Source organism: Varroa jacobsoni, unplaced genomic scaffold (genome assembly GCF_002532875.2).
Source record: "Varroa jacobsoni isolate VJ856 unplaced genomic scaffold, vjacob_1.0 scaffold_398, whole genome shotgun sequence".
Classification (NCBI taxonomy): domain Eukaryota; kingdom Metazoa; phylum Arthropoda; class Arachnida; order Mesostigmata; family Varroidae; genus Varroa; species Varroa jacobsoni.
In genome coordinates, this window is record NW_019213300.1 from 129424 (window position 1) to 146547 (window position 17124).

The window sequence follows — 17124 nt, forward strand, 5'->3', positions numbered from 1 at the left end:
AGAAAAGATGCGATTCCTGTAGGCATCCCTGTAGCTAGAATGCTACTGAAATTTAAAAAGAAATGCTCATTTTCAACTGGCAAATTGGAAGAACGATGGTAGATTTTACGGCGGCCCTTACGACCATCATAATAACGCATAATGTACATATATATATATATATATATACATCTATGAAGAACAACGATTTGGTGCTGTATATAGTCTGGCGTGAAGAGAAATCGTGGCTCGATTTGTAGATTCGATTAAAAATGCTGAGTGAGTTGCCCATGGGCACAGCACTGGTAGCGGATGGGTCAACAGATGGGTTCGTCGCACCGCCTGCTCTTTTTAAGACTGACCTGCTGATTCAGAAATTCTGTGCTGGTTCAAGAAGTTTTGGTCATCCTAGTGACGCTTGTTGGTGCCAGCGAGCTCCACCACGTTAACCTTGTCGCTGTTGAAGGATGAATGCATTTTTGGGTACGGCGCCTGGGCCAAACCACGCAAAACAGAAATCAACGGCTCCATGCTCGTAGGCGACAGTGTCTATGTGCGACTGCGGTTGTCCTTATGCCTGTTCGTGGTAACTATTACTGTGATGATTTCGACGGCGATGACATCGGTAACCCGCAGTTGCCGCCAGATAATTTAATGGCACAAAATGCCAAACTCCTAAAGGGTATAAATGAAAAAACATGTAGAAAACAAACCCTACCAACCGTGGAAGGTGGCTATTGTCCTTTATAGCGACCAAACAAGATTCCTTTTTTGCCAGTTCATCAACTAAACTCTAATCACCGCGCGCTTCACCATGCGTGTGTGCTTTTCCTAGAATCTGTGCTCCCGTGTGGCTGGGTAGCACTCAGCCAAGAGGAACCACACGGCAGGAACAACAGCTCTTGTACTAAATGTCGGTAATCACCGAGAAGTTGGCGATCATTATCGACTCAAGCGCTATTAAGTCGGCCGTATAATAACCAGAAGAAAATATAGGTAAAAATAATCTATGGACATCTATCCCGTTTCGATTACTGTCGACTGCACGATGGGCACAAAGATCCGACAGTTTTTCCTGCGTGATATTTATGGGCCACTTTTTTTTAAGATTTTATATGATATATTTACAATAAGTAAATTACAATTACATTCGCAGTCCATGTGTATAGAAAGAAAAATAACTGCACTATTTTAGCGTCTTGGAGTATTCTTCTCTTTTAGTTTATTTACTTTATTTCTATTTACTTTTCACAGCTTTAACTATCATCGAGGAAAGAATTATAGCACAAATGATCGCCTTCGAGACGTTCGAAGGCCGTTTCGGCCATTGTCTCCTGATCGTGGTCTGCATCGATTAATTTATTCACGATTATATCGCATTGTGCTTAACGTATCCAAGAACACAGACACAGCACTGCTGCCTCCTGCGGATTCTACTACCGTACGGCAAATACAATTGTGCCAATGACGGCTATATCTATTCTCGTTGCTGGCTTGTTGTTTTGTCATCCTTATTGTCTGGTAGCTATCGTCTTCGACCTGCTGACGCCTACCGGACTCCACATGTGTTTCCCGCAGCGCCGTTGCGTTCCTGTATTTGCGCGTCTGTATGACCGTGTGTCTGTGGCCTCTGTGTGTTGTCTCTTTTCATTCCGGCTTTTTTTGATGACGGCGTTCGATGTTGTTGTCCCTGCTGCTGCTGCTGCTGTTGTTGTTGTTGTTGTTGTTGTTGTTGTTGTTGTTGTTGCCATCATCGTCGCCGTTTTCTGGCCGTTGTCGAGATGGTCATTGGCGGTCATTCGGCTGCTTAACCGATGCTTCTCCGTCCAGCGCCATCCGTCCTTCACTCTGCCTGCCTAACTCTAACTGCTCTCAAACGCTACGAGCTCTATACGTCGTTACTTGCTTTCTCCTCTCCCTCGTTCCTTCCACTGTTCCTTACTGTACCTCGACTGACTTTTGCCATTAGTTAGCTGCTCGGCATTGGTTTCAGTTAGCCTTCTTTTCGTTTGCTACATGCCAATATCCCGCTGCTCGTCGTCATGGTGGCTTGTCCTCTGTCGTCGTCCTGGTCGCCTACATTGACTACGTTTGTTCATGGTAAGCAAGCAGCGAACGCTTTGTTGCGTTGGTAAAGGTAACGGCGTTAATGCTGTTATTGTTGATTTTGCTGTACTGCCGTTGGCTCTTGGTGATGACGCCGACCACGACGACAACGATGTGAAAAGGGCAAGCGCAATGGTCTAGGCAGGCCGACGCCACAGCTTAACCTACTTTTACCACACTCTGCTATAACACATGTCTACAGACATAGTCTCGCTCACAGCCCTACGGCTAAACAATACTAGCACAAAGCGACAGAGAATTATAAAGGTAAGCTCGATTTTTCTCTCTCCTTCACTGCAGACAAACAGACGATTTAACATACTAACGGGAAAAGAAAACTATCACCAATCCTTCTACAGATACAAACGAACGCTTTCCCCTGTCACACACGGATGAATCTTGCGACTACACACTTAACGATAGCATTCTCATTGAAAAACACTAATACAAACACACGGTTTGAAATAAGGACGAACACGCACAGACATTCATATAATACACACAAGCTGTAGTCTCGAGCAAGAGCCCTACCCGTGACTCTCGAAAACGTACTATTGCCCTTGTAATAGCCCCTGGGACCTTGTAACAAAGGCAGAGCGGCGATGGCTTGTGGTAGTGGTACATATAACAAGCGAGCGAACGTGATGCAACGGCTCATACTTGAGCTCGCGAATAGCCAGACAACCTGGAACGTCCAATGAACGCGGTGAATCGCCTGCAAGCTACAGCGAGAGATATAGGAAGGGGTGAACCAAAGCGACGGCAAAAAGCCATATTAAGCTGCACGAATGGCAATGGTTGGAGCCGCGAAGCGGTGGGCCAGAATCATCCGTTGCCTGTTTCAGTAGCAGCAGTAGTGGCCGTCAACCAACTGCCTCTGAAATAACAAAGCATATTTTTTTTCGTGCAACGGATAAAAAACGCAAAAGGGAAATCGTTGTGCTAGTCATTCAATAGGAGATCTCTTGCTTATAGCCTTGCCCCCCACTAGGCCGATATTCTATAATGTATAGTTTAGCCTTATCTCACTGTATCTAGATCTCGCCGTATTTGTCCCTTCTGTTTCAGCCCTCATCTGCTAGTGAGCAACTCCGCACGAACGAAATGAACCGCGGGCAAACGAAAACCAATATAATACTAAAGGCACCGATGACAGCGGCCCTAGCTGCTGCTAAGGCTAGCACAGTCACGATCATCACTACAGCGTCTGTCAGGTAATACCAGCGGAATTAATAACGATACAGCTGCTGAAGCCCAACACGGTGACGGCCGCGGCGATAAAACAACTTACCGATTCGACAATGAGATCAGGATCTACGTACTAGGAAAAGGCTGCCTTGCTCAATGACAGGAACAGTACAAGCGAAATAATGGACACTGGTGCTGGATCCAATCAAAAGGTAGCTAGTAATTAGATACAGCCGACACCATTTGCCATCACTACTTGTGTGGGTGGAATAAAGTAAAACTAAACGTAAATTTTACGCTTACTATATGTTTCGTCAGCTACGCTTTTAAGTGCGTGCATGCATGCATGCATGCATGCATGCATGTATATGGTAGAAAGATCGATGTTGTTATTGAGCAGTTGACTATTGTAGAAATAAACACATGTACAGGCACTCTTGTACAGGCTGTACATTTCGGTTGCAACTTAAAGGAAATAAATGCTCAATGCAACAGATGTCAGTATTATATAACGATAATATCAGACGTGCTCGCAGCCTGAGACGGAAAGAATCAACGTTTGTGTTCCAAAGATCGGCAATTTGCTCAGCTGCCGATTAAGTGGCGTCTGGTGAATCCATAGATCCAGTCCGCCTTAGATGAATCTGACTCAGCACTTTAGACCGATATCGGATTTGTCTACGACGGAACTTGCCCTTTGTAACTTGATCAAACTTGATTTGCCTCTCGTAGCAAATCTGCGCTTATGCATAGATGGGTCTGTGGTATTTCGTTCACAAGTGTCATTCGCGCTTCAACGTTCATGATGTCAAGGTAAGCATGTTTGTATATGTGGCCTGCGGTGTGGTTTGCGCGTGCATCTTAAGAGTAAGGTCCTCTATCAGAACAACAACAGTTAATAGATAACCAGCAAGATAGACAACTGCTATTAAACGGTTCAACTCGAATTTCCAATGTTACTCCAGTATCTTCATCGGGAAGTCGTTTAAAGTCGAGCAGACGTCCCACTGTAATGTTACATTTGAGGTCTATCTTCACAATTCGAAGATCTCGCCAGTCTTCTCTTTCACTTGGAGAATGATTATTCGACTTCCTAGAACAACTTCCTCTACTGTGGACAGTGGCATAGATCCCACTGTTTTGAAGTTCTTATCAGACGAATAGTTATAGACTAGTCGACGCCCACCAGCAGTCTGAGCGTGAAGCCACATGTGTTTCCATTGTTATATAATACGCAAAGCGTTTGGGTTGAATTGGGACAAGGTGTGTGATATTTATACGTAAGCTATATCTAAATGAAGACAGATGCCCGGAAAAATCTGTTTCGATATGCCTCGGGAGATCATGACGGACTTGTTTATCTAATACAACTCAGATTCGGTTTGGATTCGGCTTTATTTGCATGGTCTTAATTCACATATTACTTTCTAGCAGTGATCCTAAGTGAAACAATCTGGCTATGTATAGATTCGTTTGACTTTAGGTTCTGGTCGATAAAAAAAGCAACACTCCTAAAAAAAAAAAGCCGAAACGGTACGAACAGGCGCAAAAAGTCTTAAAAGAATTTAGGTCCTTCGTCAGTGCTAATTACCCTAGCAAGTGGGCGATAGATAACCATCTTTTCCCCAAAAACAACCGTTAATTCCGCGTCAAATTTTTAGCGTCAGTAGAAATTGACGTTTGTGCTAGCTTGATGAGTTTTCAAGTTATTTCAATCTAATTATCATTATAAAAATTTTACCTCGCCCTACTTCAAGGAAATCTTCATTGTTTTTTTTCCGAAAGCCACTTGAGGATTGGTGATAACATAGCCAGTTGGACTTAGACGATCAACAAACTTTACACTGTCCATCGCTCTGCGGGAGGACACTGAGCAATAGCCTCCTGTTATGACGTGTCTTCACGGAACATTGCTGGTTTCCTTTTAGTTTGCCATGCTATCTGACGTAGTAAATACGCTACCCTACGTTCCACCGAGAGTAGCGGGTGATTGTACGCACGCCTATAACAGCCCGCCAAATTTATCCTAAATATTTCGAACATCTAGTGCCAATGGCGACATTGAAGAACGGTCTTGAAAAAAGCAAGGCCATCAAAACAGAAAACCACCAAGCAGATTGTTGTTGTCCTATTATCAACTGCACCATATAGAATTTAAATGTTGACGCTACATTTCTACCATAATAATAAGTAGTTCAAAAGTCAGTTACGCGTCTGCGGCCGGCTGTACATGTCATATGTAAATTTGCTTTACGGTACCGTTCGAGACTAATTATACAATCATCTGGTTGCTTGCATCGGTCAATTTTACCGATTATTACGTCTTGAACAATATTAATGAAGAATACGTTCAACAAACGCACGAAACCTAGATCTTTCCTGCTATTAAAAAAAGTAGCTAACCAGCTGCCACCTACCTCGGCCATATCCCATATAGATATATATAGGTACGTGAATTATCCATGATATGCCCAGGATCAGTCCCAGCAAACCCAGCATTATTGATCAACGTCTATCTACGGCAGTACCATCCTGCTACGTTTGAGGCCGCTTCCTCACGTCATTTTGTTACGGCTTTTCTTGTTACCGCTGCTGTTAACGCCACTGTCGTAGATACAACTGTTAATGAACTAGTCACATCAAAATGTTACGCATCTCCTATTCAACCCAGGCAGCAACTCACGATAAGATCGGCAGCGCCGAACAAAAGCAGCGAGCAAATCAGTAATTGTAGCAATAGTTCTAAAGCGTCCGCTTCCCTGCTTTTCAGCGAAGATCAAAGCGTAGTGCAGTAGTATGACGTTGCGCAACGATAATCGCCGCTGCGAATCCAACAATGAAGCCCCCTTGCCTATTAAATAAGCAGACGTCAGCCAGCGCCATCGCTCATCTTCACCGCACCATTCTACAATGTTGCATTAGTTTACGTACGTACGTACGTACATATATAAAGTGCTAACGTGGAGAGGAGCGTTAAAGAGCGAACGTCGTTAGCGCCGCTGTTACAACACGCACAAGATAGACCGAACAGTGTAGCAACGAGACATTGTATCTAATCGAAACCGGCGCGGTCGCATTACTGCTAGAGAAGGCAGTCGACCCTTACTGTGAACTATAATTTCTCATGACTGTCCAAAGTAAAATTAGCAGGACAATATGACGGTTCATCTTCATTTCGTTATTGTTGTTGTTGTTGTTGTTGTTGTTGTTGTTGTGTTGTCATTGTCAATAAAAAAAGAAAAACATTTTTTTCGCAGCGTGATGCCAATGTCTTGTCTGATGCAACTTCTGTAGATTTTGTGCATAAGTCTGCGCTACCTTCGATTCCTTGCGAGGTCATCGGATATTCTTATTATAACGTGAATAATACTTCTAGGTAAGTCTAATAACATTTACGCTTACATCCACCCACAATCAAAGGGAGCATATTATCTTTGTGATTATCTAGTCGACTAGTTAAAGTTACCACGATTCGATCGCAACTGATTCCGGCCTCTGTGTCCATGTCCTTAGTCGAAGGAAAGTGCACCATTCACTTCAACGTACGCGATTGCTGTTTTACCACGAGGGCTTCAATCCAAGAGTACTCTTCCTGGAATCGTTTGTCCGTCTCCGACAGTCAGGGCTTCCTATCCCGCTTTGCCGCGACCATCGCCACCGTCAACAGCCACATTCACGCTAGCTCCATTATAATCACCTATCGTTTGTTAACCAACTTGTTCAGAAAGTTTCTCTCTGATAGAAATCGAGAATTTGAATGTTTGTCTTATTCCTACGGCAGTCGCCGTCGCCGTCGCCGTCGCCATAGCTATAGACATCAGTTCGTGACAGCCAAAGCCCGCGGCAGGACAATGCCGATGATGGCAGTAACGACAACAGTGACAATGTCAGCCGGAGATGCTGTGCAAGTAAAACTCGCTTGTTCTTTTTGAGCTTCAAATGTGCGTTTTTGTCGCTTGCTAATCGGAGCTCGACGTGCCATCTGCGACAGCCCACCGAACACGGCTCAGGGTTCTTACGGCAAAAAGAAACGGGAACGAAGGAAGCAACCGCTTCTCGTTCGCACATATAGAAAAACATAAAAATAGGTAGATCGGAGTAAATCGCTGCGTAGAAATGCTACTGTTGAGTAACTCGTTCAGCAGGTGTTCGACCCGTAAAAAAACACGCGCAGTCCGACAACTTACCGAGCGAGACTGTAACGTTCACGCTTTGCGCTACAGAAAGCACTCTACAAACGATACAACTTACGTGCTCACTTAATTAGTCCGCTCTTTGTTTCTATCAAACTGCCTAGAAGTACGGCGATCCAGCTTCAGGTTCGCCTAGCGTAGTGGAGCATAAACATGGTCAACGACGGCTCGCCGATCGACCTATACAGGCAGCTAGATAAGGCCACATAACGCTAGGTTCCTAACCTATATGTCCTAATAAATATTCATGAGCACACATACGTGCATATATGGAGCAGTCGTATAAAATACATAATGGTTACAAACATCAATGTGACTTACGAAACATAGGATCTAAGGATTGTTGTCCATGCAGCATTGATAAACTATGGGTATTTACCATATGCACTAGGCAGATTCCTTCTAGGCAATATTTTACCAAGCAGAAATTGGTTTCATACCACTCTTCTTTCACCATTTTTATCAAGCATATTTACTTCAGCCAGCGAGTCGTTTTGAGGATGTGGTTCCGATTGCAAGTCGACTTGGGAACGTTATATGTCTCTGTGTTAGAAGACGAATATATATATATATATTGCATGTACTTGGCTGTGTAGCTCAGTATTGACACGTTCATAAGTATGGATGTTCCTGTATTTATTCTATTTCGATATGTACTTAGAAGTAAACTTACGTAAACCAACTTACCATCCACGGCCGAGATGTTTACTCGAGATATATCCGCGACGCGCGGGGCCACTTCCAGTGAACTACCAGTTTTTAACCACTCCTCAACTGTCAGCCTCGTGCTCTCCGACGTCGTCTGTTTCACCTGACTATGTATATTTACGTATATATTTACGTTTAGACGAAATACTACAATATACACGTTACGAGGATCAGTGCAGAGATCAGGAGAACACCGAACAGCGTGACAGATCCATCAACTCAGCCTCGTCTCTTTCCTTCAACCAGCAGCGTTTGCGCCGGTTTTTCTTGGCCTTTCGTTTTCTCTCCTTTTTTGTACCACACACACACACAAAAAACCTTTTCCAATTTTCTCTTTCTTTGCCCCTCTTTTTTCTATTTTTTCGTCATAGCTTTCACACCTGACTTGTCATTCTCGTTGCCTTCGGTTAGTCTGCTTTACTTGTCTGTCTGTCACTTGTCCGAGTATGAACACACTCCGTGCCGCTATCGGCCCAGGCTGCCTATGTCCTCTGGCAGGCCCGCCGAGTCAACGGCACCCAGCTCCTTCTCTTCCAGTTCTTTCAACGGGGACTGGCGCCAGAATTGACCGGCATTAGTAGCATCGTTATCGTCACTGCCATTGTGTATTTGTCAACACCACACCACCGCGGCAGCGTGGATGCCCGTGAGCAGCCCCCGTCTGATCGAACTAGAAGACTACCAACCACGCCGTATCAACACGACAGATGAGAAAAGTCCAAATCAGTCACAACCTGAAGACAACGAGACTCCTGTTGTTGATCTTCCTTTATCGACTAAAAGCTCCCTGATCAACCTACACTTTGGCTTCGTTTCGTCTAGCATTTGTCCCTGTTGCATAGACGGACAACATATTCTGCTCCTTACTCCGCCTTTGTTTGCCTGCTTATGACTAGGCAAGGAAATAATGCACAGAGCCGTCATGCAACGCCAACGTGCTTGTCACGTACTCTTCTAACTCTAGCTCCTAGCTCCTCGCTCTCTCTCTCTCTCTCTCTCACTCTCTCGCTCGTTTCTCTCCCTCTCTCTCTCTCTCTCTCGCTCGCTCGCTCGCTCGCTCGCCCGCCCGCTTTCTACTTCGGATCTAATCCTTTTCAATTGGCTTAGTAACCACTTTTATTAGCACTTTCAACTTCAGAAGCACTTTCTGATGTTAGCACTGTATTCGGCGCTGCACCCGCCGAAAAAAACCCGCGCAAGATTCAGACAGATGAACGTTCTTTTCTCTCTAGGTCTTTTGTCGCGACAAACTTTTTTTGCGACAAACTTCTTTCTTTCTACTGCCATCAACAACAACGACGCAAAGAACAACAATAACAACAACAACAATGGGCTGACGCGTTTCCAAAGTATGTTCCAATGGAGTTACTTTCCAATCAATCCAGTTCACTGGCGGTAGCGGCCCGACCCGTCGCAGAGCGCTCCCGTGCCCGCGACGCCGATGCAAACAAAGCACACTACTCGTTCGAAGCGATCGCGGCCCGAAGCGAAAGCAGCAGCGGCGGCGGCGGCGCCGGCCCTCCTGCATTTGCCTCCGCGCACACTGACGACGGCCGCTTCGATGCGCGCGCACCTGGGCGAGGGAAACAGCGACACACAGAAAGTCTATGACTGGCTGTACGACAAGCAGCACCATTACAATTACTACTAGTTCGTCCAGTACCATAGGACCACTGTGGTGCTGGTAGGAGAAGCATAGTCGCACGGCTACAGTTGACAGGGAACGGGCAGGCGACGATGGGCCACTAGCCTTGGACCGATCAACGACTACATCCAACTACGACGCCGGCAACTCCTGTCTCAAGTATTACTACTACCACTACAGTTACTGTTGGCTGATATGGCGACCGTGACGGTTGCCGTTACGGCCGACGACACTTTCGCTGAACAGGTTTATGGTCGCCCTACAAACGGATGAACAGATGCGCTTGGAGAGCAAGCGATCTCTACAACAACAAGAAATCACAGATAGCACTAGAGACTTGACTTAACGTAACGACTGGGGTCAGCGTACTGATACAATATACGATACGTGTATGTTAGAGGAACCGCAATAGAGAAACGAGCAACACGAATGGCGTTTCTATATATAGATACTGTTGTCACCGCAACTTATCGCAGTACCAATGGTACACGTTTGTTGAACGGCCAAAAACGTATGAACTGCTCATTGACGCGGGAAAGCGTAAAAGGAAAAGAGAGAAAGTCTTTGATAAAAACTATAGCGGCAGATTGATACGGACGAGAGGTTGACGCGGAAAGAAACCTCTGCAAGGCTCAGCTGTGTATATACATATATAGTTATATCGAAGTACAGTAGAAATGAATGTTTTTGCATACTGAACGTGATGAATTTGATCATTACGCGGCAGTGCTGACTGACAGAAAAACGTAGAATTAAGAAGCAAGATTACATAATGCTATAACATAACTATAATGCTTAGACAAAGGAATTTCAAGCGATGTACGTAAATGACAATGCACGAAGCATCGTGCACGAATCAACTAGCTGAGGATAGAACGTACACGTTACTATTGGCATACCTTGTATATACACAAGTAACCGACCTGCTATAAAAATTATTATCATTATCCATCCTAACACCTTATGCTGCACCATATATCTAGAGTGACTAGTCGGGTATTCCTGCCCCCTGCGTCGTAGGTCATTGCCTACGACAATTATCTACTTTGCAGTGTATTTACCAGTGTAACAATTTTGTTTCGTCCACCTATTTGAGCCAATCTCGTCTCGACCCTTTCACATGTACTGTCAATCTTCTATCGAATCATTCTGTTATGTTGAAATTTCGTTACGAACTTTCCCCTATCAACGGTGAACGTTAAACGTCGCCGTCTTAACTGATCAAGCGGTTTACTATGGCTCAGCAACAGGTTACCGGGTGTACCCTACAGGGAAAATCTACAACCCATCAATGCAATCCGTAACCGTAGCCCGACCGTAGATCTTTCCGGCAGCCGAATTTAGCACGACGCTGCAGTCAGGTCTTTAAGAAAAAGCGCCTCGTCCTTCGCGACTTTACGCAGCCGCTATCGCCGCTGTTATGGCTGTTGCTGGCTTATATTTGCTGCTGCCGCTGCTGGCCCCGCCGTCGTTGACCTACATTCAATTCAAGTGGCAGGTGGCGCGCGGCCTTTGACGGCAATAATAGGCAAAAAACAGGCAGGCAGTTAAATCATCTAGAAAAGCCACCGTAAGTTCTTTCGTAAGATCCTTACTTTTAAAACTCCAGGACACGTTAGGTAATCCAGGATCGAACCGAGACGTAAATCTGCGTCGTTTCGGGCTAGAAGAGTTATTGTCCGACGCTGAATAACGGGTGGTCTTGCCACCTTCCTCAGCATTTGTCTTGCCTGCCTACGATAAGTAAGCCGCACCTCTTGTTGTACCTCTGGTTTAGATCGTTCTAAACAAAAAGCTTTGAGTTTTACGTACGATACCCTTGCTGGGCGTCCCATCAGACGATTGGCTCCCGCGTCGCTCGGACGCAAACAAACCTAATCTAGCCATCATAAACGACGGCCGCGTTTCGATGAGTGACGCACGTGAACCCTTGAGGTCGCTAGCCTGTAGCCAGACCAGAAGCGAAATTAAGCTATAGATAGACGGGCAGAGGAAAGGTAATTGACAAATCCACATTGCACAGGCGACTGCTGGTTTACAGTGGCCTATGCAATGTGAATAGGAAAATAACATTATTTTTCTGGTGTCTGCACAGCTACCATATGTGCGCACAATGTCTTCGACCCCCCCCATCCCCCAAGTTTGTCGTTATCTAGTAGTAATGCTAATACATGTAAACAGATGTCCGTTTGACACCTGTCTATTACGTAACCTGCCTGTTATAGTTCGATACTGCATGGTTGTAGGCGCAAGTATATTGGTCCTTACGGTTACGTGTAATCAAACTGAGCACGCCATTCTTCTAGCAACTCAAAGTCTGTACAAACAGGAACAACACAATGACTCGTATCATATGTAACCGTGCAGGAATTTAGTCTTCATAAGGCACTCAAACTAAAATATTTTGATCGAGGTTTTATAGAAACCTCGATCAAAATGTTTTTCTAATGTCTTAAAGTATAGTGGAAGCTAATGGAGCCTCCGTATGAAACGCTCCGTATCTAATTATAGTAAGATAGTCATTTTTGTTTTCATACATTAAATAGTAATACTTGTTATTACTAATATTTCAGTAATAAAACTCTGAGGTATCCATTACACAATTGAGCTATACTATATTTTATAAGAGAAAGAAAATTAGGTAGAACAGAAAATTCAACTATGTATAGCGTTTAGACTCTACCTCAAGCGTGTGATGATAACTGAAAAGCAGCACGCCATAACATACAGATTCACTCCATATTATTGAATTCTCTTGTTCTACCCCCGTTCTGCGCATACCGATCTCTATTAGAGAGAAAAGAAGCAAGTCGGTAATATTTATATGACTACTCTTCTGGTCAGACTTTCCATAAGTTCCACATCAATATTCTTTAGAACTTGCCCTCGCAGCATGCCACACGATAGAGTACCGCATAACGCTATTGTGCTCATAGTTTGCCCGCTCCATGTTCTACGTTCGCCGTTGCTTCCCGAATCGATCCGGCATTAAAATAGACGATGGCTTTTGAAAGGGTTAACTTCGCCAATGGGTCAGTTTGATGCACACCGCCTCGACTGTGCCTAGTATCTGGCATCATATATTTTGTATCTACTTACTTTCACATAATCATGATCGGATCAAACCACGATCACTGCATTTGTCGTGCCTGAACTTTTGCGTGCCTGAAGTTCTCTATGTCGTCACAGTGTATGTTTGTGGCATGTATGAGGGGGCAAGTTATATACTACTGAACCTATTGGCGCATGAAACGCTGAACGAGCGCCCTGCAGCAGCCACAGTGCGATCGTCATGACGACAGTGGCGACGGATTTGGAGAATTAAGCTTACGTCGCTGCCCATATGGATAATGGTTATGGTAGCGCCTGTTCATGCTGGTAATGTTGGCCAGTGCCGGTGTATCAAGAAGAGATCGAATTGTCGGATAAATGACAATACTGCTTAACCGTGATGTGTCCTACGACATCGAGGACACAGTCTCCCAGGCCAATAAGCCGTCATCGTCGACTGCCACAGTCGCGTCCCGGTATACCCCTGTGATTTATATACGTGTAAGCGAAAACTTTCGAGAAGTAACTTTCGCTCACCGAGTTGAGTCGAAAGAGTGCATATCTAATGATGTTTGTGGTGATATTATGCGTCTCCTGCGTAAGAAGCATGACGGTGACTCTGTGCGTGTGCGCACTAAGTGTGTATTTAAATAAAAAAAAAATTATGCAGCCGTCTCTCTGTCTTTCTTTCTTTTTTTCTTTCGTTCATGTTGTTAATGCTGTCGCTGTAACTGGTGTACAATGAGGTTTAGTGGTTTCCGACCATGTCATCGGCTATATCGTTCTCTTCTATGTGTGTCCACGTATAGATGTAACGGTCACAGAAAGCTCAAAAGAAGATCAATAGAGACAAAGGAAGAGTGGTTTGTTGACTGTTTCTCATGTCGGCTCTCCCCCCCCGTTAGCGTATAGTATACCAATAATGGCAACGACGAGGACAGCGTGTTACTTATGATGTCATGCAAGATGACCCACCCTGCCAACGTGTTGTGGGTAACACTCTCACATTTATATACACAACAAGCGAAACTGCGATCGGTATGTGCATAACCCAGAAAATCGTCCACCAGCAAGCAACGGTTGCCGGTGCCAGTAAATCCAGCGCATCGCACCATCATAAAGTACTTAGCAAACGTCATCTGATTCTTTGAAATTTTCAGCCCCTACCTTCTTTCTAGACTGGCCTTCCCAGCGGTCCAACGCCGCTCACATCAACAATTCAGGACATTTTCATGTTTCTTGAATGTTTTTTTTCTTCCTATGAGAATACGAAGCTTAGGTAAGCGCACATAGAGGAGATCTGGAACATACTGCCCTAGAAAACGCAACATTGGTTTCGTCTATTATATTACATGATAACGTCTGCTGCTGCTGCTGCTGCTCTGGCAATGACAGTAAGTTGAATTACGAGGTGGCCAGGGGCCATGCTCAGATCGGGAGCTGGGCTCTTATCATGTCTTGCTATACGAACATGTGGTCTTCATGCGTCAATATCGGTACTGGCCGACGCGGAACAATAAACTGTAAAAGCTGATCGGATCCGCCAGGCCAATGTCTTTCTCTCGCTGTAGAGAAAAATACGGTCATAAACGAGCTACTCATCGACATGTGTGATTAAATAGAGAAAATAAATTTACTGTGAGAGGCACTATCCGCCGTTATGCAATATAAAAGGATGTCCTTGATGTGTATGGTCCTGTTTACAACTGTATATCCTTTTCCGAATTGTAGCCTAGAAGCTGTGCATTGCAGCTAATACAAGCTATTTGATTTTATGTACGGTATCTCACACTGGCTATCGACGAGGCATCTCTGCAGTCTAGTCTGCTGCTCAGAGCCCGTTTAAAGTGGCGTTTCTTTTTCTAGCAGAGCTGATTGCATCGTTTTAGTAGCCAAACATCCTATTCAGATGAAAAATTATCATTAATATATATGCCTGTTCACACCGATTTTCGCTAATCACTTATCATACATGGTGGTATGAGTTACCAATCGCAACGTACATGCCATGCCAGCGAGAAGTGTGTCAAACCAGATTCAGAGGAAGCCTTGAGCCTTTACTAACTGCCCGAACGCCTGTGGGGTCCGGGGTTATCGATTTGACCTAACCTAACAAATTAGCGTACATTCAGTGGCTGTACAGTTGAATAGACGAATCTTTTTTCTTTCGTCTACCCCATGCGGCCTGTCTTGCTTGCCTTAGCCATGGACTTCGTTCTATGTTCTACCAACCTGTTTGCTCCACCTCATGACAACTACTCTCACCAACTACTTTTTCTTCAAGGCGAAAAAAAAAACGAAGAGAGAAGAAAGAAGCTCGAAGTGGCTCCATCCGAACCCACACTACCCTCTAAGTAACGACTGCTACGCCAGTGTGGCTGGTTATGACTGGTAGTTTTAGGTACATGATCAAATATACATCTGAGTGCTAGTATCGCTTCGCTAGAATTTTTTCGTCAACATCATCTTTGTCTGGTTGTGGCAATCACAAGTCAACACCCGTGCACACTCCCCCCTTCCATACTCAGCACGAGCTTACCCAAGACCGTTTCTTCTCTTTGCCGTTTTGTCTGGCGTTGTGCGCTGATGCTAGAGTTGAGGCCAGCAGCAGTTGTGATGCGGCGTCAGCACCGACCGGCCGTCATCGTCACCGCCAACGCCGCCGCCGAAATCAGCGACGCACACAGCTCTGCCGCGTCGACCGCCTCTCTACAAAATCTCGACTACTTACACGATCTACTAGATCGAAAGGCAATTGCTAATTACTTACTTGATCTAACCTTAACTAGCTACGCACGGAACGTTGAATTCGGGGCGTACGTGGACTGCATTGAAGAGCACAACACCAACTGTTGCATCTTAGATAGCTACTACCGCTTAAGCCAGCCGCAGATCCTTGAGATGCTTTAGAATAACACCAGCAACCTAAATACTAACAGCAACAGCAGCAAAACCGGTACAAGGCCGTTCACGACCGACGTCTGTTGGGATGCTGCTGGTACATGACACAAAGCTTGATTGGCCTGTTCTTCAATGATGGAAACAGCCAAAATCCGCCACGGTGGTAGAAGAAATAGCAACTTCAGGCTTCATCGCCAACTGCCTTATGGTTCGATTCAGCCAAGCGTATACGGCGCTTCACTGCTCGAAGCTAAACGATGCGAGATTGCGCAATCTCAACGGTGACGGTGGATCAGGCCTATCGAAGCAACGCGGCGACCACATATCCAAATTAACCGGCTTAACGTAAAGGCCAAGCAGGCTTGTGCCTGTAAGCCTGCTGTAAGGGTCCTCTGTTGTCCGCGTTCTCGGTTGAATCTAATTTAAGAGTTTACAAATATTGATACATATAGCTAAAGCGGATTGTCGACAGTTACTTTATATGGGGAGCTCACATTTTTCTAGTACCCACAGCCCTTTCGATATACGGCTTCATCAGTGGACGCATGAATCTGGCTTTTGTTTTCTGCTGAAACGAAATTATATCATTATTAACTAGTTATAATCTGCATCCGATCATATCAACGACTTTGTCAAAACTGCTCAGTTTGATGACCAAGTTTTAAGTTAAGAACTATGCAAACTCTTCCGAGGGCATTTCCTCAACTGATAGAAATTGATGTTTACATTTCTCAAAGATGTGATAACAAAGCTAGGACTTTATCATGTATCGTATTCTACAATTCACAGTTGTATTTAGCAATTTTGACTAAGGGTTTTATGGCAAGATAGCTAGTGCCGAGTTTGAACGACCGATATCCGCGGTTTTTCGTGATTTACACGATACCAATCTTTGGGCATGGCTTAGCTGAAGGAGACATCATACAGATGCCCTGATCAACTTCTAAAATAATCCTTTATTGAAGTATAGCTACCTGACTGCAGCATTCTTGAAATAGGATTTTCCATAGAGCAATTGTGCTATTCGTAAATGCGTTTTACTTGTCCTGAAAACCGTTGACGCACATTTTTGTGTGTGCAATACATCGCTGATGTGATCATTTCCCAATTCCGCACTGTTGATACTGTGATACTGGACAGAGGCTGGCGCTGCTTTCGGTAGAATAATGAAACAGGACATGTTGACGAACGACGAGTAGCACGGACAACTTCGCCTTAACCTTCGTCGGTTGTTTTGGGTGGTTAACCTACATTGGGGTCCACGTTGTTTTGGGTCGTTGACCTACAACTAAAAACAACATTACCCTTAGTTAAACCGCTCAACGCTCACTTGTATCTATTTGGCCACCTTTT

At 44.7% G+C, this 17124-nt stretch overlaps 1 protein-coding gene and 1 long non-coding RNA gene across 6 annotated transcripts in view; one reads left to right on the forward strand and one right to left on the reverse strand.

Moving 5' to 3' along the window:
* The window catches only part of LOC147753544 (uncharacterized), a 112373-nt gene extending 104903 nt beyond the window's left edge, over positions 1–7470 (forward strand). For both annotated transcript variants that reach the window (XM_086968137.1, XM_086968138.1), the window contains exon 6: positions 3154–7470. In XM_086968137.1, the coding sequence (XP_086824263.1) occupies positions 3154–3167 (14 nt within the window). In that variant the 3' untranslated portion in view covers positions 3168–7470. The remainder of the gene's footprint in view (positions 1–3153) is intronic.
* Positions 1–9699, reverse strand: part of LOC111260089 (uncharacterized) — a 72534-nt gene extending 62835 nt beyond the window's left edge. For 2 of the 4 annotated variants that reach the window (XR_015310883.1, XR_015310882.1), the window contains exon 1: positions 8154–9699. This is a non-coding gene — a long non-coding RNA (uncharacterized LOC111260089). Of the gene's footprint in view, positions 1–1168; positions 2963–8153 lie in introns of those variants that run through there. The other 2 variants (XR_015310884.1, XR_002680069.2) reach the window with 2 other exon arrangements.
* Between the last annotated feature and the right edge of the window lie 7425 nt (positions 9700–17124).